General features: G+C 36.2%; 3 protein-coding genes and 2 long non-coding RNA genes across 10 annotated transcripts; 2 read left to right on the forward strand and 3 right to left on the reverse strand.

Moving 5' to 3' along the window:
* Window positions 1–19: 19 nt before the first annotated feature.
* On the reverse strand, window positions 20–1,074 carry LOC117591476 (trypsin-1). The gene is made up of 2 exons (XM_034284765.1): window positions 583–1,074; window positions 20–523 (listed from the first exon to the last, which is right to left on the reverse strand). The coding sequence occupies exons 1-2, from the start codon at window positions 970–972 to the stop codon at window positions 143–145; spliced, it is 771 nt and encodes a 256-aa protein (XP_034140656.1). The 5' UTR covers window positions 973–1,074; the 3' UTR covers window positions 20–142.
* Window positions 1,075–2,612: 1,538 nt separating this feature from the next.
* LOC117591474 lies at window positions 2,613–8,908 on the forward strand. The gene is made up of 8 exons (XM_034284757.1): window positions 2,613–2,780; window positions 5,161–5,632; window positions 5,710–5,870; window positions 6,007–6,208; window positions 6,482–6,733; window positions 6,802–7,733; window positions 7,830–8,030; window positions 8,153–8,908. The coding sequence occupies exons 2-8, from the start codon at window positions 5,181–5,183 to the stop codon at window positions 8,263–8,265; spliced, it is 2,313 nt and encodes a 770-aa protein (XP_034140648.1). The 5' UTR covers window positions 2,613–2,780; window positions 5,161–5,180; the 3' UTR covers window positions 8,266–8,908.
* A 686-nt stretch (window positions 8,909–9,594) lies between these two features.
* Window positions 9,595–10,620, reverse strand: LOC117591477. The gene is made up of 2 exons (XR_004574397.1): window positions 9,918–10,620; window positions 9,595–9,864 (listed from the first exon to the last, which is right to left on the reverse strand). It is a non-coding gene; the product is annotated as an uncharacterized LOC117591477 (long non-coding RNA).
* Window positions 10,621–10,775: 155 nt separating this feature from the next.
* Window positions 10,776–18,308, reverse strand: LOC117591475 (autophagy-related protein 16). Of its 6 annotated transcripts, none has more exons than XM_034284760.1 (11): window positions 18,245–18,308; window positions 17,932–18,188; window positions 17,555–17,816; window positions 17,340–17,502; window positions 16,541–16,629; window positions 15,658–16,094; window positions 14,789–14,931; window positions 11,553–11,853; window positions 11,399–11,483; window positions 11,193–11,336; window positions 10,776–11,090 (listed from the first exon to the last, which is right to left on the reverse strand). In XM_034284760.1, exons 2-11 carry the CDS (start codon window positions 18,029–18,031, stop codon window positions 10,997–10,999), a joined length of 1,818 nt encoding a protein of 605 aa, XP_034140651.1. In that variant the 5' UTR covers window positions 18,032–18,188; window positions 18,245–18,308; the 3' UTR covers window positions 10,776–10,996. The 6 variants fall into 6 exon arrangements, with proteins under 6 accessions (XP_034140651.1, XP_034140649.1, XP_034140650.1 ...); XM_034284758.1 differs by having other exon boundaries at window positions 15,658–16,118; XM_034284759.1 differs by lacking the exon at window positions 18,245–18,308 and having other exon boundaries at window positions 15,658–16,118; window positions 17,932–18,210.
* A 4,592-nt stretch (window positions 18,309–22,900) lies between these two features.
* Window positions 22,901–24,172, forward strand: LOC117591472. The gene is made up of 6 exons (XR_004574396.1): window positions 22,901–23,206; window positions 23,278–23,408; window positions 23,472–23,572; window positions 23,681–23,758; window positions 23,821–23,952; window positions 24,016–24,172. It is a non-coding gene; the product is annotated as an uncharacterized LOC117591472 (long non-coding RNA).
* Window positions 24,173–27,658: the final 3,486 nt, after the last annotated feature.

A 27,658-nucleotide genomic window follows, 5' to 3' on the forward strand; every position in this document is an offset into this window, starting at 1 on the left:
TTTCATGGGCTTCTCGGGCTTCATTTTAAATATAATTGTTTCGTTATTCTTATCTATACTCTCGACTACTTACATTTTAAATTTCTTGCGGTTGCGCTCTGATTATAATCAATAACTATTGCTTAAAGAATCTAAATTGATGCTAATCTTTTTCAATCTTCATAAGATTATCAAACCAAGGGAACAAAATTCCAATTCGTGCATAAACTCCTGGCCTATTCGTTAAAGCACATCCAATTCCCCATGATACAATGCCAATCAATTTCTCTCGCACTACTAAAGGGCCGCCGGAGTCCATTTGACAAGCATCCACGCCACCACTGCTCAGATATCCAGCGCAAATCATACGTTCCGTAACTCTATTTCCAAGTAAATTTGTACAAACTGTCTGATTAACAATTGGCACTCGGGCAAAACGTAAAACTTTTGAACTGGCACCGTTATCAGTTGTAAAGCCCCATCCGGAAATGGTTGCAAATGAGCCGTCTTGTATGCGTTTGTGATTCATACCAATAGCTTTTATCTGAAAAAGAAAACCGTCAATAAGATGGAACAACAAGTAGAACGCTCGAAACCACAAACTTTTCTTGAGTATGTTAAATCATTGGCTAATCGTATTAATCCAATGTCATAATCCATTGTCGAGGCAGACCATTTTTCATGATAATGAATTGAAGCTGCCGAGAAAAGCTGTCCATCCGCAGGATCACTAGTGGTTCCACCTACTTTGACTTTAAGTAAGCGCCGTGGTATTCCCGCAAGGCAATGGGCCGCTGTAACAATAGTATGATTATTTACTATTGAGCCTCCACAATGGTGGTTGCCGTATAACTGCAAGGATACTATATATGGTACATTAACAATATCGGTAGAAAATCCGCCTACTATGCGAGGTTTGGAAAGATTTTCTTTAAAAGCTAAGCAAGAACTATAAAGAAGAAAAAAAATTTGCACTGTCGTTAACTTGCACATCGTTTAGCCGATTTATAAATAATAGATGTTACGCCCTGAAAACGAATCTTATTTATGAAACGCTGCAGTACAGACAGACCAAAGGGAAACTTCTAGAATATTACTTAAAACATAGTGAGACAACAGTGATATAAGTTTGGGACATTATTTTGCAATTAAGAACAACACTTCTCTTATCACCTCAAACGTATATTTCAAAATTGACGCCTTTAAGTAATGACATGTTCTATAATAATCTTCTGTTCATTTTGTTATATACTTAGTAATACCTTCTTCATTGTTTTGAATACAAGCAAGAAGTAACGTTGTGAGTACCGGGTACTTTTATACACTGCTCTCAGTCAGTATATACTTGTATGTACATCATATGTACCTACATATGCGACCTTATGATTTATGTCGAATTTTACACTTGATATTGTTGTTGCTATGTCTGTCATTTACATCTATACAACACTTCGTTTTAGCTCGCTTTCCTTCGCCGAAGGGCACAGATTTTCGTTATTTGTAAGGCATCACAGTCTTGATGAAAAACTCGGTTGCTTGAGGTCTTAATATCTCTGAGAACTTGTTGTTCGGAAATTATATATATTATATTATATTTTATTCCAAAGATGACTCCGTCGACTTTACAACTGTATCAAGCTACTGGCCCGTTTATGTTTATGCATACATACATACATATGTATATAAAGACATGTGTAAATATTTGTTTCTTTACTCTATTTGTTATCCAAGCACGACCCGTTTCTTGAGAACAGCGGACCCCAAACTGATTTGCATTTGCTTGACCCATAAATTTGGAAATCAAACACCGTTTGATGGGCCATTCGAGCTTTATGTATAACCACTTTGAAAGTAACGCCAGCTTGTCGAGCATCTTTTTATGTCTTTGCAAAAAAGGTGGGCTAATCAACTTTCTGAGAGACGGCGAAACGTCATTGACTAGCCGTACAAGCGATCCGAAATAGAACAAATAAATTCAAAATGCAGCCCACACACATTTGTAGCTTTGGTATAATCCGATTAAGCCTTAACCACACAAAAACCACAAAAAATACGGAAAAAGCGATCTCACATTCACACTATTAGTGAAAGTGAAAAGTAAGCAACTTTGCTTAGAAAACCCGACTACCACGTCAAAGTTGTACTCATAAGCTTGGATTTTCAACGTTACGAGGCTCATAACAAAATTAATAGAGATTGTATAAAACTTTGTGAATGTACATGGGTCCAAATGTACATTAATACATAAATATGTATGTACATATGTACGAACAGACATGTTATTAACAGGCGAAGAGAGCAGAGAGAGAGAGAGAGAGAAAACAGGTGCACATTGTTCTCGATCGTTGAAATTTGAGTTTGTAGAGATTTTGTGGAGAATTTTACAGGTGAGATTTACCATGCTTACAATTTCTTTTTATTTGAGATTCTTTAACGTCAAGCATCCATCCATTGGCTTAAGACTTTCTTTTGTCAGAAATTCTCTGTTTCTCTTTCCAATCCCATTCTCTTGAATATGTTGGTTCGCCAACTTCAAGCAGGTAGTGTGCTGCCTCATTTCTTGAAGACCAACACACCTTGCTGCTCCTACAGAACTTTTATATCTAATTTGTATAACAAGTCACTTGGTGGCATTGAAGATTTCAGTTCTGCGTCAACCATTGAATGGTCAAGTTCGGTTTGTTTTTAACCTCCTCTGTAAATGTTCACTTCGAAAGTGTTTTCCCTGTTCCGTTGGGATTAGTGTGTAGACTCTGTCTAAATTACTGTGTATAGAAATCGATTTTTAAACGGTTGCTTAGGTAATATGTTACTTTGCTCATGGTATCCAAATGTTCAAATTACTGTTCAGTAAAATATAGAAATGGTTTTTGATAAGTTTCAAAACTCGTTGTCGTTAGTGGCCTTTGATGAGATAATAATAAACAATCCAGAAAATTTTCCTTTGAAGCTGTATGTACTTCATACATATTGTTGTTGATGACAATTATTTCTTTATTGAATTTTGAACAGCATAAAATAGTTATGACTCCTAATGTAGTACACACAGTAAGAATTCGTTCAAGTTTGTAACTTGAGTCTTTGACTTGAAACAAACCGCTATGCAAGACACATGAAGACAGCCAAGTAAGCCTTTGCTCTAACTGAGGAATAACTAAGAAAAATCACAAGAAAGTGTTAACCGGTTTATTCGAACAGAAGCGATCAAGCTGACGGACGACTATACGCCAGCATTGAAAAAACGGAGACAATCATTCTGAATGCGTAAACTGAGACGCAGGAAAATAAGCTGTTGCAGCAACCGGTGTAGAAACTCATTGAGGCAAGGAACTGAGTAATAATGCAAAAGCATCATGGTCTTAAGACCTCCAAAAAGTTAGCAACAAAAAATTAAGTCAAACAAGTACAGAGAAATGCATATAGTCAATTTTTTGTAACATAAAATTCCATATATTTCTGTATGTTTCTATGTATACAATGATAAACAGTAGTAGTATATACATAGTTTCAACATATTTTAAAATTAGAATCTCGCAAGAAAACAAAATGCCTAGAATATAATATCTTTTAACAAAATAATTGAGAATCAAATATTTACATAATTAAACTTTATTTTATGAAATGGAATATGCACAAATAATTTAGTACAATAAATTCGACATTTCACACAGTCCCTTTTGGTGAATAATCAAATAATCATTAACGCCAGAGTGAAAGTTTTTGGCAGTACTTAGAAATCGGATTTCTATTGACTTCCATTGACATCATGCATCCGGAAATAGGCTTAATATGAATCGATGTTAAGTCCTTCAGAAAATGGAAAGTTGGTATTTTAAAGCACTAGGTAAATCTGAGACTTAATTTTAATTCAAACTTTATGTGTGTTGCATATGTAATATTGTATTAATATTGGTCTAGAGTCAATGTCGTGTCCAACGTTTTTCCATCAATAAATGGTCGATTTTGTACAAAAAGGTATGTATGTGATCAGACACAAAGTTAGGCAGTGCCACTTCCTTCTGGTGTCCATACCGGCTGGGTTTCAAATGATCGGTGCGGGATATGCAATACATTCATATACATATATGCACATACATCTATGCACAGCAAGACATCCTTTTGGCAAAGTCGATGACCTAATTCTTCTGCAGCTTTCTACAAGCTTTGTGTATATATATAAGAACGGTCTTGGACTTGTTAAAACGCAGTATCCCAAGTGTTCATTCCTGACACGCTTCGTTGGTACTCATGTTCATGTGCACCAGACCAACAACTTATGATTTTTTAAACAGGAATTATACCCTAAAATAATAAACTTTATAAATATAATGCATTAACCGTAAAGTGCAGACTGTTTTATATAGATCTTTACATAAGAGCAAGTTTATATGTACTTATATTTGTAGACATGCATATATATGTACTTACGTATTTGGTGAAACTACTATTGAAACTGGTCAATTTTTAGATGTAGTAGTGATTTTAGTGATCCAAACTAAAGAAGTCAAGACAGGTTAGGGTGCCTGGTGGCGTTCGCGATCATCTATTCAACCGGCTTGCAACTTGTTGCACATGGATGTTGCATGCTTTTTATACAGTTTTTATGTTAAGTAGTAAAATAGGTCATGCTTCAAATGATTTTTTAATTGGACATGAAAGAATTACTTAATAATAAAGTATAATCGGACAAGGATGAATAATAACCTATGTATGTGTTTTTATTATGAATGACAGGTTTCCAAATTCAATTATACACCAAGTACTTACTTAACTGAACAATAAATATTAAGTCGTTAGTTCGTTAAAAAAACTAAATTATGAAAAAGTTTCTTTGATAAAACAGACTTCAGTTTAAGAGCGTACAAACACAAACTCGTGTATGGATTGAATACTTCAACCGAATTCTGTTCTAAATCTGAATGGTACTTTAGATATAATTAAGTTGATAGCCCCAGACACAGTTTTAACCACACAACCGTCTTTGCTTTTCGTAGGGATTTCATTATTTTCATTACGTCTTAAGCCAAACAAATTAATTTAACCGGATTGAGATAGTGTCAGCGAAGTAGATCAAAATGGAAAGCACTGTATGTATGTATATATGCGCATACATAAGTACGTTTATGCATATATTGTTCTAAAAACTTTATTAAAAGATTTAAAATTGTTGGTTATTTACAGATATCAACCACATTGTTGTAATGGCTAAGCCTCCGCAACGCATCAATTTAATGCGTCAAATTTTTTTGGCGCTAATGCTATATGGCGTTTCTACTGCGAAAGAAAATGTACGCACGCGTAGTATAGCCACAGAGTCGGTTACAGCAGCAATACCCTCTGTTAACAAAGAAAATGGTCTTGAACAGATTTCCAACCCTACAGAATTTCCAGAATCAAAGTCAAAAAATACGGAAGTAAATAAAAGTGGTAACCGATTTTCTTCGCAAACAGAAACAGTTTCAATATCCACTGGTACAGATCCAGCAAATACCCCTGAAACTCGCCACTCTATTTTTGACCCATCGGTGGTTTCAGATTTAGAAACAAAGGAAATTGTATCCAGCTCTTCGGGTTCTGAAGAAGGTGGACTTAATTATGATAATGAACCAATAGATTGTAATCCTGATCTGGTGGGCTTTGAAATTGTTACAGGGTAAATAAAAAATGTTATTCTACTTTTACAAAATGGGAATTTATGAACTGGCATTCTTCGAAATACTATTCCCATAGATTTGTGTTCTCAGCACCTGAAAAACTAATGGATTCTCTGCCAGGCACGCTAATGCTTACTGATTGCCTGGATACTTGTAGGAAAAACCAAACATGTCAATCAGTTAATTACGAAACTGGACTGTGCGTGTTATTTTCAGCCAACGCTGATCAGTTGCCAGGTAGGGTGTACGAAAATTTTTATATCATTTATCAATATCATATATTCAGTTATACAAATGTTCACTCGTAAATTCCATTAATAATTCAATATACTAATTACCTTATTTTCTCTTTATCTATTTTTCCTACCTTTAGGTGCCCTGACAAAATCACAATTTCCCGTATTTACAATATATGCAGAAAAGTCTTGCCTTTCTGTAAAACCTTGTGCCCGAGCTTGGTATGTCGATCGTGTTCAAAACTACAAGCTCAAGACGGAAGTGAAGCGTTCCGTGTCGCTGACTTCAAGGCGCGAGTGCTTTGAACTTTGTTTGAGTGAAACAGAATTCACATGCAGGTAAGATTTCTTAGGATTCAAGTTTTCAGTTAACAAAAAAAGACTAGCGTGTATCGTGGCAGAAACTTTGCCCATAACCTTATATCTTTTTAATACAGTACATATAATTAGCAAACGAAACCAGATAGAAACATTAGATAGGTAAATTTACGTATGAAAAAGTGTATATGAGAAAACTATTTTTGTTTCTCTAAATAGACTAACACAGCTCAGCCGAACAATATCCGAATATTATTATATACATTTGTAATTGGTTTGTCTTCATCTTCGTAGATCAGCTAACTATGATCGACTCTCTGGAGCATGTGAACTGAGTGAGTTGGATCGTTTAACATTGGCTGGCTCGAACGCTTTTCAGACACAAGAGGGAACTGAATATTTGGAAAATCACTGCGTCGACGAACCCAATAAGTTGTGCGAATTTAAGCGCCTACCCGGCCGCATATTAAAAACAGTAGATTCTGTATATCAGGAAGTAAGCAGTATTGATGAATGTAGAGAGCTTTGCCTCAATTCCCCTTATAGGTGAGGAAAATATATATTCCTATTATTTTTTTTTTTTTTTTTGCCATAATGACTGTTTCTACGTCTAGATGTCATTCGTATGACTACAACGATACTGGGGACATGGTTTGCCGCTTATCGCACCATAGTCGTGCCACTCTCGCTGATGTTCAAGAGCCTTTCCTGGAGGTGCCTGAAGCGTCAACATACGAGCTGACATCTTGTTATAACGTGACTATAGAGTGCGGCGGCGGAGATATGCTGGCACGTATACGCACCTCGAAACTGTTTAATGGAAAAGTGTATGCCAAAGGCTCTCCCAAATCCTGCGCAGTTGATGTCAAAAGCGCATTAGAATTTGAGTTACGTATGAATTACCATGATTTAGAGTGTAACGTACGGCAGAGTAGTTCAGGACGATATGTAAATGATATAATTATACAACACCATGACATGATAGTAACGTCTTCCGACCTGGGTTTGGCGTTGGCCTGTCAGTATGATCTAACAAATAAGTCTGTAAACAATGGCGTTGACCTAGATGTGCGCGGCGATATTATGCCCGCGCTTTCCGAAGAAGTCATTGTCGACTCACCGAATGTGATAATGAGAATAACCTCCCGAGATGGCTCAGATATGATGCGCTCTGCTGAAGTTGGAGATCCACTGGCTTTGAAGTTTGAAATTGTTGACGAGCAAAGTCCATATGAGATCTTTGTTCGTGAGTTGGTAGCCATGGATGGCGTAGACAACTCTGATATTATCTTAATCGACGCTAATGGCTGCCCAACTGATCACTTTATCATGGGTCCCATTTATAAGGGGTCTCTTTCCGGAAAAGTTCTACTTTCCAATTTCGATGCGTTTAAATTCCCTTCAAGTGAGGTCGTTCAGTTCCGAGCACTGGTGACACCTTGTATGCCAAGCTGTGAGCCAGTCCAATGTGACCAGGAAGACACCAGCGGCGAATTTAGATCATTAGTATCCTATGGTCGAAAGAGAAGGTCGCTTAATTTAACAGGTAAATTATTGTTCAAGCTTATAAAGCTTGATTGAAAATCTACCGATCTTTTGTATTTATTAAAGCACTGTATATAACAATACTATGTTTCTATAGATCATATGTCACGTAAACGTCGGGATATCGATATGTCAATAAAATCGCCCCCCAGTGACATGTTGCTGGTTCAGTCTATTCAAATCACAGACAAATTCGGCTTTAAACACAATAAGCAAGGAAGCGGAGATTATTATGATGGTAATGAAACCACGTTTACAGCTAGCGAAGAGGGCCATGGATTTTGCGTGAACGCAATTGGTAAGATAACGTCAGAAATAATAAAAAAATACATATTTAAGTAAACTTGGTTTCGGTAGCTAATCTTACTTAATTTGTTGGTTAATCATCTTCTTCCAATCAATTTTCACCTTTCTTTTTAGGTCTCGTTACAGCCGCCACAATATTTTTGCTTACCCAGTTGGCAATTATGGCCATTTGGTCCTATTGCTATCAACGCCGTCATAAGCTACAACCGTATCAACATTCTTACTAAACCCAAAACATCTGCTAATATACTTATTTTGTATACATAATTTATAAGTCAGCTTCAAAAGGTGCAATCCATATTTACGCAATGCAATGCTGATTATCTGCTAAGAAGTCCTGTCGTCCTGATATAACAACCGCTATTTGTCTTTTCTAGTCAGTGCACGATTTTAGAGAAATTAAATTTGTTTATTTTGTTCGGTGGAATTCAAGCTGTTGGTAATACAGCCATTGCGTAAAACATTTTACTGTGTTAGGTTTCATATGTTCTATGCAACAACTTCCTTACTTATAAATGAAGTTTGACTTCTGCATTGAACTTCTTTTGTGACTTTGGAATTAATATCGTTTTAATTTTTAAAAACATTTGAACATATTTTAGAGCCTTATTTTCTATGTCGTATGTGTACTATTTTAGGTGAGAAATCTAATTTATTTTAAATAAATAGCAATGAAATGTCTGATTTAAACTAATTCAACAATAATTAAAATGAAGTCTTTTTAAATTATTATTAAAAGTGAGGAGCTAAAATAAAATGGTGCACTTTCCTGAGATTGTGTTTGTAAACCAACGTCTTTAAACAATACTGTTAGAGCAATAAATAAAGTTTCAATAAAGTTTTGTGTACAAAGCATGGAAAAAAATCGGACACATTTGGCTCATACATTTGGTAATTCAGGAGTACAAATATTTTATTCAGAACTAAAAATTTACAAAGTGTATATGATTGATCAGAATCAACATTTTAGTCAAGTGAAATAGCTGGCATGCATACTATTTTGTAATAAAAAAATAAAAGGCCCTTTATAGATTCAAAACATCAACATATCTATGTACTTTGACTTCTGAAAAAAAAACGGTGTAGCCGATGCGAAATATATATGTCGCCTAAAACGCACGCCACTCTCAACCGAATCTTAGAGCATTCGCTTTTTCATGTGGGTAGATAAGGTCATAAGTCGTGTTTATATTATTATCCTCATCATCGTTCCATCATAATTATGTACACCTGCTCTGTATGAAGGTTCAGCATTCATGTTTGTATCATTAGCTGTAACCTCGGGTGTGAGTGATGACAATAAATACACCCTCAGCAGAACAGGAAACAGGCTTCGTGCAGATTTGTATCTTCATCCACGAGAGGAACGTTAGCGTTTGGGAAAGTATCCTGTCTGCTCGCAGCTCCATCTGCTCTTTAGCTTCACACAGATTTTCGTCTTTATGTAGCTGATTGAATTCATCGAAATTCATTTACTTAGCGGTGCAACTAGGCGGCAATTTACCAACATATATTGTATATATGTACATATGTGTACTGAATAAGTTCAGATTATGTTGTAGTTTCTTTCCAGTAACATCTCCAGAATCTTTAATTAAAACATGCGCAAGGTGATACAAATAAATTTACACTTGATTTTAATTGACGGTGCTGTCCCATTGCTGTTTCCCCAATTAGCGATTCATCGTGTCGATTGCGCGACGTTAGAATCAAGAATTGATTACATACGAGTATATACCTGATATTATACATCGTTTTCGATTGATTCCATGCTCGTACGGAATGTTCTGAAATCGCAGCTCTGTTTTTCATTGTACTAAGAAAATCTGTTGGGTAGAAGTATCATTAATGGTATTTCTTAGTAAATTGCCATACGTACTCGTAACTACAAAAGTCATTGCCCGGTATTCCAGTTCACATTAAAAAGTTCAGTCTGCTGGCTGATGATTTTTTTATTCAGGTATACATATGTACATATGTACTTATGTATGGCATGGCACACAGTAGGAATGTAAGTAATGGAAAAGTTTATAAGAACATTTTAAGTAGATAAAGAGGCTTCCTTATTTGAGCGTAGCAAAGTGCTGAACAAATTTATAATCGACGGTGTGCTATTAGAGAGTTTTTACCGATACTTCTGCTTTTACTTTTAATGAAGAAAAGGAAAACAAATTATCTGATAAGTTTTATTTTTAAAACGTGCCATTGTCCAATGCCTGACTCAGCGAAATCAAATATTTTTAGAAAGGTTGGACCATACAAGAATGTAGGAAAAACCAGCAATAAAAAATGTCTTAGTGTGGCGAAGCTTTTCATATCTAGTTATATTATGTGGTAAATCAACTACATGCAACTTTTTGATATTCTTTTTAGACAGATAGCTTTAGGGCCATGGAAAAAGCCAAATGGCTTTGATGCTAATAACGAATTCCCAAATCACACATACCTTCTTCTCTAAGTATGAAACATCCCTTCGAAATTATATTAACATCTGACTTTAATTCACTGTTTGATGTTTGTATGTACATATGCATATGTATATGTAAATGTTGAGCATAGTCTCAAAGGCATTACTTTTTTCCATTTTAATGATATATGTATGTATGTATGTGCGTCATGTATGCATATACATATGTATGTATTTATAAATAAGTACTAGTATTCGTAAATCGTAGATAGTCAAACCAATATTTATATTTTATTTTCATGGTTGGAGAAAATGTACTTGTATAAATATATTGATACACAGTTTTACTATTTTTCCATTTAAATATAAATAAGAACTTATTAAAAAGGAAATAGTCTGCATGGAATTTACCTTTAACAACAGATGACCAAATGTACTATCTACAACAGACTCCGAATGTCTATTATGTATGTATGTACATATGTATAACAGCTGTGACTATCAGCATTTCAGTATTCTATAACTGATTACCTCTACGGCAATATAAAGGGCTAGGAATCCGAATATATGATGCAGCGTTTGCTTTTTCCTACAGAAGCCAGCAAATTGCTGTTGGGGCTCCAGCTGACCGCATTTACCGCTGTACTGTGGAATAAATTGATTCCAAAAGTATCTTGGTTAGGGCTTAAAAAACATACAAGCATACAATATCTACAAACGCAATTTTATATGCTTGTAACCACCCACCTGTGTCCTTTAAGAGTAGTTTCTAAAAAACCGTTAACATTCCAAATATATATTGCACCATCCGCTGATCCACAGGCAATTTTTAAACCACTCGAGTTAAAGGAAGCCCGAGCAAAATCACAGCTGATTTTAAAGTGTTCATTTCTGCCGCAGGATAAAATATGTTCTTTTTATGTTCTTTACTTCATCGCTTACTGCGAACTTACGTGAAAGTTGATATAACTTGGTTCTTCCGTAAATCTAATAACTTTATTGTATCGTCTCTTACGGAACATATGAGGTAATTGCAATCTATGGAATATATTTGGCCATTCATAATGTAATTTTTGGGATGCTTTTTCTGTTGTAATGTGTACTCACCCTTTGATAAGTCGAGCGAAGTGATTTTTGCCGGCATTAAGACATCATCTGCCTGTTTTTCAGTACGTATATCCCAGAAACGAATTTTCTTATCGTAATGCCCACTAATAATCGTTGAACCAAGGCTGTCTGTTGTGACGAGATCATTGCAACTTGATCCAGCAAATTTAGTTTCTATACAAGCAATGCTGCGCAAATCCCAAATCTTCAAGGTACGATCATGACTTCCGGTTACTACTTTTATTGGCTCTTGTACATATTTGGCTGCCATTACTTTGCCACTATGGCCCGTCAACGTGTGCTTCAATAGGTGAAATGACAAGACAGACAGTTAGACCATTAAAAAACAAACAACATTTTTTACAACGCGCAGCAGAAAGACGAACTCATAAGCGTGGACTATATATATGTACATATGTAGCATAAAACTTTATTTTGTTTGGTCCAGGCGACAACGAACCCTTTTTTGGCATGACATAGATCACATTTGTAGCAGACTGATGGCTTAGAATAAGTATATTTCACCAGAACCATTAAAGTGGTCGTAGACATTTAATTACGTCCTTAGATTCATAAATCAACTCGAATTCTGTGCAGTACACATAACTGCAGCATAACAGTTTATTGGTACGCCATCTGCTGGGACGGATTTGGTGTTAGATAATGCTTTCACAGTTTATTAAAATCACACAGTGTAAGGAATATAGTAGCAGCAATTTCTGCTTAACTTTGAGCTGCATGAATCAACGTTATTGACCAGTTTGTGAGTCAAAATTTCAAATAATTGCTAACGCACGTTATCCTTAACGGGACGAAAGAATTCAAATGTTCAATTAATCTTCTAGTTAGGCATGTATTTTCTTTAGTATCATCAAAATGTACCTACATATGTATATACAGAATAGGCCCGAAATAACTTTCGCACTTTTGAAAGCATCTTATCATAAACATACAAAAACCTACTCCAGCATAGATGGAACATTTTTGCAACTGTGTTTACTTCCTAAACTGAATTTAACCTTAGACGTTAGTTTTTTCCTTTTTTTTACACATATGTATCCATAGGTTAAAAGTTCGAAGATAACATAAATCGTACTAGCTATGTTGAGTCAAAGATTAAAAGCGAGCCGCATATTGTTCAGTGGTACAAATATGTTCACTATCTGCAGGTTAAATAATGCAAAACGCTATGTTTAAGTGTATAGAAGACAATTTTTAATTACATTTCTGCAATTTTTTGACCAAGTTTTAGTCTCGCTCGTTTGGATGCTCTTGCCCTTATATGTTAGTATAAAGAAAGAGCATTTAAGCTGATTTTCCACCGGCAACCGGTCAAGGCGAACGGTCAATGTACGCGCAGTGGGCTTGACTGTAAGTAGCTCTCACAATGTGGAGAGAATAAATTCTTTGTTTGGATAAAGAGCGCATCATGCGTCTCTCTGCTCAGTGCCGGCGTCTTGCCGTTTTGCGAAGAGTAAATTCTCTTTCGAAATTGTGATATTCATACATATTACTCGACTACTAATATACATTTTCAAAAGCGATCTTGTTTGGTTGTCAAGAGTCAAGTTTTGGTATGATTTGGTATCAAGAATAATGAAAGCACAAATTACCGAATATAGTCCAAAATCAAGTCTAAAATATACTATATGCTACTTTTTGCACTTTTTTTCAAGTGAGAAGAAGCTGAAACAGATATTTGTTATACACGATTAGACATGCTAACATGCTAACATCAAAAATTGCTAACATTTTAATGCTTGGCGACACCTAAGTATGTTAAACAGTTTCAATCTTAAATACACAAATTTCTGATCTATTTTTGAATAGCACTACTCTTGATTTCGTTTATCTTATTGCAATGAACATTCATTGCACCAGTTTTATTTAGTTTCTTATACTGTTCTGTTTATAGCGCCTCTTCTTTAAAAACATAGAATCTATTCTTGCAAAACATTTTAAATATGTAAATTCAAGAATTCGATTTGTAACTTTTGAATAATTCAGATTGTAATCTATATTGAGTAGACATTTGAGCTATGTAAATAATAACTTATAACTTAGCAAATAACAGTCAGATGGATGTTTGATCGCACTGTGGCTAGAGGCCGTACAAGTCAGTGTGCTCATTTTAATGTTGCAGCACAGCGGCGCTAGTCTTCAGTTACAGTATCCAGTTGGTCGCAAAAGAACCGTTTAAATGTCAATCCAGAAATACCAGTTAGAAGAGGTGTATCACATAGATAGAGAACGTGAAGAAACAGGAAGAAATTGCAATTGTGTGTTTATTCGCATGCTGACCATGTGCAGCATAAATGGATGAAGTCGCGGATCTCGTTGTTTTAACCTGACCAGGCTTAAGATGAAGCTTGGAGCAATGAGGATTATACTGCTGCTATTCAGGCCAACTGCATGTGGACTATAAGTTTTATTGTCAGTTCACATGTAAGAAATTTCTTTAGTCTGAACCTTAATTTTTACACAATTAACATTTCTGAGCAGGTAAATTTATGTAAACTGAAACATATGTACTTTATGGGGTCGGATCCTTCTGGCTGTCTGACTGTCAGGAGTCTTTATACGGGTATACAAAATATTTACATAGGTGACAATCCGTTGCATCCCTATCAAACATTTTCTGGAAATCAGAAACGTTTGTATACATTTCACATGCTTATCACCAAACAAGGCAGCGTTTACTTATTTAATGGCAAGTCCTGTTTCACTCTCACCTTTTCAACAAAAGCCACTGCTTCGGTTCTATTCCTTATTTAGTAGTAAACAACATTGTTTTGCATGTCGTCAGCTCCGACCGAACATTTTTCTTAACCACCACCAAATTCATACATACAAAGAAACGAGACAGGTGATGTCGAAGTCATATCATGCCTCTAAATATGTTTTTACTATGAGTTTCAGTGAACTGGTAAGAACCATAAAGTCTGTACCATAAGATCTTCGTACAAATGCTATGAATGGCTAGATCACAATTCCCTGCGGTCAACACGGTCATACGCATTCAATCCTAATCGAGTTGGTTTATCATCCGTATCAAGAAAATAAAGATAGTTTACAGTGTCGGATATCGGTTTTCGTGTTTTAGATTATGGCCAATAATTCCAGTGTTAAGTATAATAAAGTATTAAATCTTTGTGGTTCCTATGTACACAGCTACAGCCTGACAATTTGTTGACTAACAAATCGCAACATTTTCTAGATTAAATTCGTTAACTCACCCTTAACCGATTATCTATCACCGTCCACACTCTAGCGCCGTAATCGTTGGATGTTCCCAATATGTACGCACCCGTGGAATCAAAGTCCACAGAGTTGATGCCAGCGCTACTACCACTCAAAACTGCACGTGGCTCTGTTGAATCTATAATACAAAACATTATTTTCTTTAAAAAGATACATATAACAACACATTTTGGCTTAGAAACTAGCTAGAACAAAATATCTAGAAATACCTTTATACGTATATGTACAAAAGTAAATATACGGAAAAAAACGAGTAGGAATGAGAAACGCTTCGTAAGAATGATAACAACAAGCAAGCATGCTGGAAGGAGTGGGGGAAGCCTCTGCAAGATAAATTTATTCATTCTGGCTATAACAATGATCTGAGCCGATCTTGATTCGGTAATGTGATAGATATGGCAATTCCTTACGGAATAGTTTTCGGATATGATAGTTTTTAGGATAGGATATAGTTTTTGGATATGAGAGATATTCGCCCTTTGTGGGGGCGGAAGGGGCGCGGCGAAACCCTGAAACACACTTGTAACAGCGTGATATCACATGAGTCTTCAGACAAAATTTGGTGATTCTACCTCTTATAGTCTCTGGTATCCAGGCGCTCATCTAGAGGGACGGACAGACGGACAGACAGACATAGACTCGGCTATAGATCAAGAATATATATATATTATGGGGAAATGTCGGAAATGTTTCCTTCTGTGCGTTACGCTCATTGCTCCGACCATAAATACAATACTTTATATGGAAGCACACACTAACATGCTAAAAATGTTTTTCTACGAATAAAGGAAAGAGGATATAAGAAAACGGGTAAATTCATCTATTATATGCATTTGCCACTTACTTTTGCCAATATCCCATAGCTTGACTTTTCGATCAGCGCCGCCTGTAGCTACCATGCGCTCCACGGGACTCCAACGTACTGCATGCGACTCGTTTTCATGTGCCTCGAATTTCAAAAGAATCTTTGTCGGATTTGCTTGCCCTAAATAACCTGTAGCTTTAAGAGCGTCTATGGAAGCTCGAGTTGTTTCACAAACTTCGCCCGCTGTAAAACGAGCGTTTATATATTCAGTATCATCAAGACCTATGGCTTCCATGGCGCCATTTATCGCTGCCTCGTCAAAGTCGTCGTCAGCTATAATACCACCAATAAATTGGGCAGGACTTGTGGAGTTACGGTGCAATGATGTTATACCAGCCGTAGGCACACTATTAATCGACGCACTCGGTTCACGAACAGCGTCTTCGAGGTCACGTTTTAGTTTAGCCGAACGTTTCCTGAAAATTGACGGCAGTCTTTTTCTAGATATTTTTAAAAACGGTTATACATTTATATATTGAACCAAAAAACTTAAGAGCAAATCACAATGAATGGTGCACTTGAAAATTTTCATCTCAATGGTTTGCTCTTCTAAGCGTATGCAAATGTGTACAGTAAAATCAACAAATTGGCCGACTGTCCCACAAACATATATACATAAATACATATAAGTAAATATACATACACATAAGCAACAGATAAGCTATACTATCAAACATATGGTCGTTGTATCAGTACTTATCGTAACTTTGCAATGTTTGTACCTATGTACATATGTATGTCCAAACATTCAGAGCATACAACAAATACTGCATATCAATTTCCATTGAGTTCATCAATAAATGAAAATCGTTATGGTAAATTTAAGATGAAAGTGAAACAATTAATGATTTAGCATAGATACCTTATAATGCTTTCATTTTCCTCATTCAGTTTGTCGGCATCTTTTGACTTATAACGCATTAGGCGTTCCAGTAAGCAACGATTTTCATCCTGTGAATTTATGGAAAACGACGAGCTCTTTAGTGAAAACGGTTTTCATCTTTATAAATGAGACAACTACAGACTACTGCAGGAAACTATAAAAATATTTTATTCGCTTTAGGAGTGTTTTGCATGATAAGCGCTCAAATGATAATGTGGCTGCTTAGAAAAGATATCAATACTTGTACGTAATACTATCATAAGGGTGAAATTGATCCATCTCCAAACATGCAATCATATGAATATTTAGGACTCCACACCAAACCATTCAATTATTTGATATATAAGTGTTTCAAGTGCAGACGAACGTTGGATTCTATAATTCATGTTTTATAAATGTACGATGCATTTACATACATTCTTACATATATACATACATATGTGCTTGTTAAAACTGATTAAGTATTGTATTTTTTTACTTTTCTGGGTATACTAAATGAAAACTGATTTGGTCAAGAATTATCATCCTGCTTAGTTTTATTAGTCCTGCTATGGAAAAAAACATGTGGACATACTTACAGACGACCTAGTTCGTTACTCTATCGTGAACACGTTATATTTACGAGCCACTCCAATCAAAATTTTGCCAGCCACACACAATTTAAATGCACATTAGCCTTAGATAAGTCCTAATTTATTGTGAAGTATTTTAAACGTAGAAGTCAACTAACACTAGGCTCTAGTGATCGTTTTAATTGCAAAATACAATACAAACTTACTTGAATGCCTCGCATTTTGTCCTCTAAAGAGCTAAACGCTAGCTGAAGCGCTGTATGCTCATCCAGCAGAGTATTGTTGAGTTTCTTAAGTTCTTCTAAGCTCGAATGAAGCAAATGGACCTCTGCACGCAATCGATTATTGTGCGTTTGTTGCTCAGCAAGGCTACAAAATTTAAACACTAAATAATGAAATTGTATTTTCACTATACATTTACCTGTGCTCCCTTTCGGACATAATTATTCTTTGTTGCTCTACTTTCATATTTAGGTCAACAATCAACTGGGAGTTTTCCCCCTTCCTTTTGTGAAGTTCTGTGAGTTCTTCTTGTTGACTTAGCAGCTTTTTTTCGAGAGTAGCTATAGCCACATGGGAACCGGTGCCACCTGTTGACATTGCACTACGTAGCTGTTCATTCTCTACAGATAACTTTAGATTGTCCGATTTTAGTTGGGCGACATGATCTATAAGTCGGTTGTCTAAAATATCAACAAAATTATTAAACATGCATACATATGTGTGATGATTAAGCGAACAGAGTCGAATAGCCACAAGGTACCATCGAAGTGACTTACGCTCTGCTCCGTGTCTTACTTTGCTCAATTATTTCCTTGAAATTTTCACATTCCTTACGATTGCGTTCGCGCAAGCATTTTACAACATGCGCTCGCCACACATGCTCTTCTGTGGACATCTTTCAATTGTTTTTTTTTTTGCCTTTGACTATATCGCTTTAAATTCTCTTTATTTTGGTTATTATGTTCTTTGTTTGTTGTGCCTTTGGCGTGCCTCCAGAGTAAGTGTTGACAACTTATCCGGCTGACTTGCTTGCATTGCATCCACGTTTCGAACTGTGATAAAAATTACTAGGGTAAAAACACATTACTATATTTAATTAAACACATACGCTTTTTATTCCAAGGTTCCAGGTGTTTTTAACAACAAATATAGCAATTAGGGATGAGGAATATGTACCGATATACCATTGCGATGAATGTGCGAACTATCGTTACCAACATTTTTTTAAGGTATTATGGCAAATGAACTAACGCGTGACCACTAGCCATACAGTCTATAGATGTGGCAGTTCATAAAACGAAACGACACCCCTAAGACAACGGTATGCGTACCCCAGGCAGCTGTTTCAAGATTATGTGTGCGTGTAAGACACAAGAATAAATCCAAATATATGCATTATTATACCCGGTACTCAAAGAGTAAATAGGGTATATTGCATTTGTGCGAATAACGGTTGTATGTAACGCACAAAGGGAAACGTTTCGACCCCATTGAGTATATATATTCTTAATCAGCATCAATAGCCGAGTCGATTGAGCCATTTCTGTCTGTCCGTCTGTCCGTCTTGTCTGTCGGCTAGTTCTCAGAGACTATAAGAGCTAGGCCACCAAATTTTGCATCCAGACTTCTGTATGCTCACACTGTTACAAGTCTATTTCAAAAACGCCATTCCGTAGGGAATGACCATATCTATCAGATCACCGAATTGGGATCAGATAGGATCATTATTAAATCCACAATGAAGAAATTAATTCGCAGTGGCTAAACCCACCCCGTCCCGTAGCTTATATTTGATTTTTGCTAATTCTCTCATTCACACTCTGCCTCTGACACGTCTCTGCAGTGTGCAGTTCTTGGGAAGGGGTGCGAGCTAAAGGAGCATGTTGGCCTGAGAAGTGTTGTAGATGTAGATGACAGATGAAGAAAAAATTTAAAATTTTACAGAGAACCGCTTAGGTACAGATGTAGTACTGAGTGTCGCGTAAAAAGTTGAGACGCGTAAGAAGCGTCTCACACGTCCGCTCTGGTTTTTTACCAATGTATGCATTATTTTTAGCACTGCCTCTGCTCTTTTTTTCAAACCACAGCTCCTATTTCAACTATATTAGGTTAAAAATTGGTGGTTAAGAGTGCTAAGGAATATAAGCGAAGTTGTAAAACGAAGCCCCAAAGCATCCTTTATATTCAAAATGTAAAGTTTCTAAACCAAAATAGCGCACCTAATATTGGGCGAGTGCCACTTGCCCTGTGGGATCCATGGGCTGGTAGAGCAGTGGAAAAGATTAGGGGGATTGGGGGGATCGAACAGATAATCCTTAAAATAATCCACCACTATAGAAAAATAATTTATCTTTCTGTTCAGATTATATGTTCAGCCTTAAGAGTTCTGGGTAGCCGGTAATATTGAACAGAAATTCAAAACCGAAAACGAAATTACATACATATGTACATATATTTTATACCATACACATTGCATTCCCTACATACTGAATTTTTATGCATTGGCCCGGTTTCTTTAAACCTTATTTCCCACAAAACCAAATTAAGAAGGGTCCATCAAACTAGCAACCAATATAAAAAATGTATTAATCTATCCGATAAAAGTATATGATTTGTCTTGGAAGTCCTGGTTAGCTGGTAATATTAATAGGAATCTCAAAATCAATAAATAAGACTTACCATCAAGAAAAATTTGCATTATAAATATACCGTCTATTGGCATTGGTCCTATCAAGAAAAATTTCGATTGCAATAATACCGTACATTGGCATTGGCCCCTTTTGTTTAAATAATTTCTAAAGGAACCCAGCAAATTGGAAATCCTTTAAATAAGCCGCCACTATAGATAAATGAATTATCTTTCTGTTCAGATTATATGTTCAGCCTTAAGAATTCTGGGTAGCCAGTAATATTAAACAGAAATTCAAAACCGAAAAGGAAATTACATACATATGTGCATATATTTTATACCGTACACATTGCATACTGAATTTTTAAGCATTGCTCCAGTTTCTTTAAACCTTATTTCCCACAAAAACAAATAACAAGGAGTCCATCAAACTAGCAAGAATAATAGAAAATTGATTAATCTATCCGATAATATTATATGATTTGTCCTGGAAGTCCTAGCTTGCTGGTAATATTAATAGGAATACCATACCATCAAGAAAAATTTCGATTATAAAAATACCGTCTATTGGCATTGGTCCTATCAAGAAAAATTTCGATTGCAATAATACCGTACATTGGCATTGGTCCCTTTTGTTGAAATCATATTTCTAAAGGAACACAGCAAATAAGAAATCCGTTAAATAAGCCGCCACTATAGATAAATGAATTATCTTTCTGTTCAGATTATATGTTCAGCCTTAAGAATTCTGGGTAGCCAGTAATATTAAACAGAAATTCAAAACATACTGAATTTGTATGCATTGGCCCGGTTTCTTTAAACCTAATTTCCCACAAAACCAAATTAAGGAGGGTCCATCACACTAGCAACCAATATAGAAAATTTATTAATCTATCCGATAAAATTATATGATTTGTCTTGGGAGTCCTGGCTAGCTGGTTACATTAATAGGAATCTCAAAATCGATAAATAAGACTTCACATCAAGAAAAATTTCGATTATAAAAATACCGTCTATTGGCATTGGTCCTATCAAGAAAAATTTCGATTGCAATAATACCGTACATTGGCATTGGTCCCTTTTGTTTAAATCATATTTCTAAAGGAACCCAGCAAATTGGAAATCCTTTAAATAAGCCGCCACTATAGATAAATGAATTATCTTTCTGTTCAGATTATATGTTCAGCCTTAAGAATTCTGGGTAGCCAGTAATATTAAACAGAAATTCAAAACATACTGAATTTGTATGCATTGGCCCGGTTTCTTTAAACCTTATTTCCCACAAAACCAAATTAAGGTGGGTCCATCAAACTAGCAACCAATATAGAAAATTGATTAATCTATCCGATAAAATTATATGATTTGTCTTGGGACTCCTGGCTAGCTGGTTATATTAATAGGAATCTCAAAATCGATAAATAAGACTTCCAATCAAGAAAAATTTCGATTGCAAAAATACCGTCTATTGGCATTGGTCCTATCAAGAAAAGTTTCGATTGAAATAATACCGTACATTGGCATTGGTCCCTTCTGTTTAAATCATATTTCTAAAGGAACCCAGCAAAAAAGAAATCCTTAAAATAAGCCCCCACTATAGAAAAATGATTTATCTTTCTGTTCAGATTATATGCTCAGCCTTAAGAGTTCTGGGTAGCCAGTAATATTAAACAGAAATTCAAAACCGAAAACGAAATTACGTACATACGTACATATATTTTATACCGTACACATTACATTCCCTAAATACTGGGTGTTTATTCATTGGCCCGGTTTCTTTAAACCTTATTTCCTACAAAACCAAATAAAGGAGAGTCCATAAAACCAGCAACCCTTATTGAAAATTGATTAATCCATCCGATGCAACTATATTATTTGTCCTGGTAGTACTGGCTAGCTGGTTTTATTAATAAGAATCTCAAAATCGATAAATAAGTCTTCCCATCAAGAAAAAATTTCGATTGCAACAATACCGTAGATTGGCATTGGCCCCTTTTGTTTAAACCATATTTCTAAAACAACCCAGCAAATAAGAAATCCTTAAAATATGACGCCACTATAGAAAAATGATTTATCTTTCTGTTCAGATTATATGCTCAGCCTTAAGAGTTCTGGGTAGCCAGTAATATTAAACAGAAATTCAAAACCGAAAACGAAATTACGTACATACGTACATATATTTTATACCGTACACATTGCACTCCCTACATACTGAATTTTTATTCATTGGCCCGATTTCTTGAAACCTTATTTCCCACAAAACCAAATAAAGGAAGGTCCATCAAACTAGCAACCAATATAGAAAATTGATTGATCTATCCGATAGAATTATCTGATTTGTCCTGGAAGTCCTGGCTAGCTGGTTTTATTAATAGGAATCTCAATATCGATAAATAAGACTTCCCATCAAGAAAAATTTCGATTGCAACAATACCGTACATTGGCATTAGCCCCTTTTGTTTAAACCATATTTCTAAAACAACCCAGCAAATAAGAAATCCTCAAAATATGACGCCACTATAAAAAACTGGTTTATCTTTCTGTTCAGACTATATATTCAGCCTTAAGAGTTCTGGGTAGCCGGTAATATTACACAGAAATTCAAAACCGAAAACGAAATTACATACATATGTACATATATTATATACCGTACACATTGCATTCCCTACATACTGAATTTGTATGCATTGGCCCGGTTTCTTTAAACCTTATTTCCTTAAAAACCAAAAGAAAAAGAGAGTCCATATAAGAAACAACAAATATAGAAAATTTATTAATCTATCCGATAAAATTATATGATTTGTCTTGGGAGTCCTGGCTAGCTGGTAAAATTATAAGGAATCTCAAAATCAATAAATAAGACTTCCTATTAACAAACATTCCGGCTGCAAAAATACCGTACATTGGCATTGGCCCCTTATGTTTAAAAAATATTTCTAAAACAACCCAGCAAAGAAGAAATCTTTAAAATAAGCCGCCATTGTAGAAAAATGATTTATCTTTCTGTTCAGATTATATGTTCAGCCTTAAGAGTTCTAGTAATATTAAACAGAAATTTAAAACCGAAAACGAAATTACATACATATGTACATATATTTTATACCGTACACATTGCACTCCCTACTTATTGAATTTTTATACATTGGCCCGGTTTCTTTAAACCTTATTTCCCAAAAAAGCAAATTAAAGGGGGTCCAGAACCAAGTGAATCTACATCAACAGATTCATTTGATTCATTCAGATTTCTCTTTTTCATTTCAGGTTCTTCAAAATCTGTTGGTGTTGATGTGCAAAATTACTAATATTGATGGGTGACTGGCTGCCTGTGTTCCCGATTTAAGGGCAAAAGGCGTACAGAGAAGCTGCCAATATTTAATTGATTTATCTTTTTCATTTCAGGTTCTTCAGAAACTGCTAAAGGCGTTCATCAAATACATGACCCTGGTCCGGTCACATATACACATATACGGTCACAAACTGCCAGATTTTAATTGACTTTTTCTTTTTCATTTCAGGTTTTTCTGGATCGGCTGGTGTTTATATGCAAATTACTATATTTGATGAAATAAATGGCTGCCTGTGTTCCCGATTCAATGGCAAAAGGCGTTCATCAAATACATGACACTGGTCTGACCACATATACATGGTAATTTGCATTTATTAGCAGATAAACTGCCATATTTTAATTGATTTTTCGTTTTCTTTTCAGGTTTACTAAATTTGATGAAATAAATGGCTGCCTATGTTCCCGATTTCAAGGGCAAAAGGCGTTCATCAAATACATGACACTGGTCCGGCCACATATACAAGGTAATTTGCAATTATTTACAGATAAACTGCGATATTTTAATTGATTTTTCTTTTTCTTTTCGGGTTTGGTGGTGTTGGTGTGCAAAATTACCGATTATGATGAGTAAGTGGCTGCCTGTGTTCCCAATTTCAAAGGCAAAGGGCGTTCATCAATACACATGACACTGGTCCGGCCACATATATAAGGTAATTCGCATTTATTTACAGAGAAGCTGCCAATATTAATTGACTTTTCTTTTTCTTTTCAGGTTCTTCAAAATCGGCTGATGTTGATGTGTAAAATTACTAGTACTGATGAGTAAATGGTTGCCTGTGTTCCCGATTTAAGGGCAATTGGCGTTCATCAATATACGTGACACTGGTCCGGCCACGTATACAAGGTAATTTGCATTTATTAGCAGAAAAGCTGCCAATATTTAATTGACTTTTCTTCTTTATTTCAGGTTCTTCAGTAGCGGCTGGTGTTGATGTGCAAAAATTACTAATATTGATGGGTGAATGGCTGCCTGTGTTCCCGATTTCAAGGGCACAAGGCGTTCATCAATATACATCAATATACATGACACTGGTCCGGCCACATATATAAGGTAATTCGCAAATATTAGCAGATAAGCTGCCATGTTTTAATTGATTTTTCTTTTTCATTTCAGTTTTTCTGGATCGGCTGGTGTTTAGATGAAAAATTACTAATACTGATGAATGAATGACTGCATGTGTTCCCAATTTAAGGGAGAAAGGCGTTCATCAATATTATTTAATATACATGATCCTGGTCTGGTCACGTATTTGGCCATGGTAATTTGCAATTATTAGCAGATAAACTGCCATATTTAATTGACTTTTCTTTTTCATTTCAGGTTCTTCAGTAGCGGCTGGTGTTGATGTGCGCTAGAGTGAAGAAGCTTCATTGGCTGCTGAACAGCAACAGCAAACTATGCCTGAATGCTAAGGTACTCCTGTATAAACAAGTCATCGCACCCATATGGCAATATACTCTGCCTGTTTGGGGTCCCCTTGCCTCTAGCCTTGAATTTGGTCGCCTGCAAACTGAGCAGAACAAAACGTTACGGACTATCACTAATGCCCCATGGTATGTTCGTAACGATACCATCCACCGGGACCTGGGCCTTGAGACGGTGGATGAGGTTTATGCAAAAGTTTGTAAGAGATATGTTGACCGAATGAGAACGCACAATAACCAGCAAGCAGCAGCAGTCATCAACGACCCATATGTCCCCATGTCCCCATGTCCCCATATATGTAGGCTAACCAGACCTCGATATTCCGATTACTTGAACACACACCTACGTAAGGAAATTGAGAGGCAGGAATGGAATCGTATGGAAGTTGTACCCTATCAGCGGCCATACACGGAAATGGAATAGCTTTGGAGAGACAGGGCAGACGCGTCAAATAGGAGAGCAATGCGAGCCATGGGATATGAAGGGTAGAGGAGCCACAACCCCCCCCTCAGAAAGAGGTATCAGCACCACACAAAGTTATTACAGTACGGATATTTTAGCTAGGGCAAGGGAACGCGCAAGATCGGGGGTGAATGCAGTCACCCAAGAGCAGCAGCCAACAACAGCAATATTAAATACATTTATTGCTGCTGACGAAATTGCGCAGTTCGATATTGTAGACCTGACTGTGGGACGTTACGGATGAGTCACACAAATGAACAAGAATAGCTTCCGTTGGTCAATCTGAACCTCAGGACGACACTGAGGCTGCCCAGGATCAGGACGCCAGCACCAGAAACGCCGGACTCTGGTACACGGATGACCATGGAGATACCGGAATATGATTCTGCATTGAATATTGTATGCAAGTGCCATTTTTGAAACCGAGGCCCGAAACGCGTCTGAAAACGATGCTGCTGAAAGATAAACTGATCGCAGATAAGCCGCAGCAACTCGCCTGCAGCTATTTTTCTTTTCTCCCTTCTACACACACACAACCGAAACCAGTAGAAGAGAGACGACACCAGCAACAACGCTCTAGATATTCTGATTGAGATAAATCGAGCGCACACCCACTCACATGCCTATACACATAAATTTCTCGCTGCCTCGGACCAGAAGGCAGCGAAAATGTTAAAACAGAAGGAAGACAGAAACTTGAAAACATAGCTATAACAAAAAATATAATTAACACATATATGTAAATATTTTTCACCTCTTCCGCTGCACTGACAGAAATCACTTTTTCTTCTATTACCTATATATATTTATCTCTAGAGTTTTAAGTCACTTATCTCTAATGAATTCCCTATTGCCCTCCCCCGATCAGTGGACTGCTGTTGGGGTCGAGGTATTGTTTAAATTTTAAATGAATGCGCAGACAGAGATGTCGGAAGAGGAGATTCCCGCTGCCGTAAAGTGACGTATGCGCTGCCTATTACTGAAAAACTGCAGTCAACAGGCAGACTCATACAATATTTTTAAGTAAAACAGCAGCCCCATGAAATTGTAATATTATGCTAAGTATAGTATAAATACAATAAAATCCACCTTATCGTAACGTATAATGGCTCTCCTGAACCTGCTGGTTCAGGTCCAGGATGGAGTTGGTTTACGTTACGATTAGACACTCTCGTATTGCCACCGCAGCATACGACAAACAAAAAACAAATTCCAAATCGAGGAATAAGACTTCCTTTCAACAAAAAGTTGTTAGTTTATATGTTTAGACATTATTTAAAAAAAAAAAAAAGAAAGAAAACCAATTATATAAAAAACTGATTTATCAGTTGGACATAACTTCCATATATATTTCTGAAGCCAGCAACTTGTTACAACTTAATGCCTCGAAGTGCAATGTTATGACTTTTTATCGCTCCAGCCCCTTCCTGGCTCCTTACACCCTCTGCGGTAGTTCTCTTGAGAGAATTACATTGGTTGATGATCTAGGTGTTAAACTAGACCCCAAGTTAAAGTTTTCTGAACACATTTCTACCATGGTAAATAAAGCCATGGGTGTGCTTGGGTTTATAAAGAGGTGGTCAAAGGAATTTGAGGACCCCTATATAACGAAGACTCTCTATATCTCGCTTGTTCGTCCGATTTTAGAATACGGCTCATGTGTATGGTGCCATCAGTACAACATACATCAGGACCGTATTGAATCAGTACAGAAAAACTTTTTATTATTTGCCCTACGGGGCCTCAACTGGGATGCAACTGTGAGACTGCCATCCTACCGTAGTAGACTTCTTTTAATAAATCTTCCATCCTTAGTTAGTCGTAGAAAAATGCTTGGTGTAATTTTTATGCACAACTTGAAAAAGGGGGATGTAGACAGCCCTGACTTGCTGAGCCGCATAAACTTTACGATTCCCATTAGACCCACTAGAAACTTTAATCGTTTGTTCCTTCCACTATGTAGATCGAATTATGCCTCACACGAACCCTTTAGGGTTTTATGCTCGGATTATAATTCCCTCTACCACATTATATCCTCAACTAACTCCCTTCCTCTTCTTAAATCTCTTATACTAGCCTACCTCTCCCGTAGTTAGTTTCATTTTAGTTTTGTCTTGTTTCTGATTTTGGTAATTTTTGCTTGCTTAGCTGTAGCTTAGCTTAGTCTAGTTATGATTAGCTCTAATTTTCCTCGAATATTAGCCTAACATCTATCTTTCCTGCATGCTCGCGACCGGTTCGGTTAATCGCGCCGCGCGTCATGCGGAGGGCTGCGTTCTGTTGGGTTCCGCGCGTAACAGGCTTTGGCTTGGTGTCGCATGGGCCACTTGATGGTGCAGTCATTGCATATCAACGTCCAGAATATATTTCCTGCAAAACCAATTAAAAGAGGGTCCATAAAACTGTTCAGCCTTTAGAATCCTGGGAAGCCAGTAATATTAAACACAAATTCAAAATCGAGGAATATGACTTATTTTCAACAAAAAGTTGTTAGCTTAAACATTATTAAAAAAAAAAAAGAAAACCAATGATTAATCTTTATGTTAAAATTATATGGTTAGCCTTTAGAGTTCTTGGTAGCCAGTAATATTAAACAGAATTTAAAAATCGAGGAATATGACTTCTAATCAACAAAAAATTGTTAGTTTATTTGTTTACACAT

This window comes from Drosophila guanche, unplaced genomic scaffold (assembly GCF_900245975.1).
Source record: "Drosophila guanche unplaced genomic scaffold, DGUA_6, whole genome shotgun sequence".
In the NCBI taxonomy this organism is placed as follows: Eukaryota; Metazoa; Arthropoda; class Insecta; order Diptera; family Drosophilidae; genus Drosophila; species Drosophila guanche.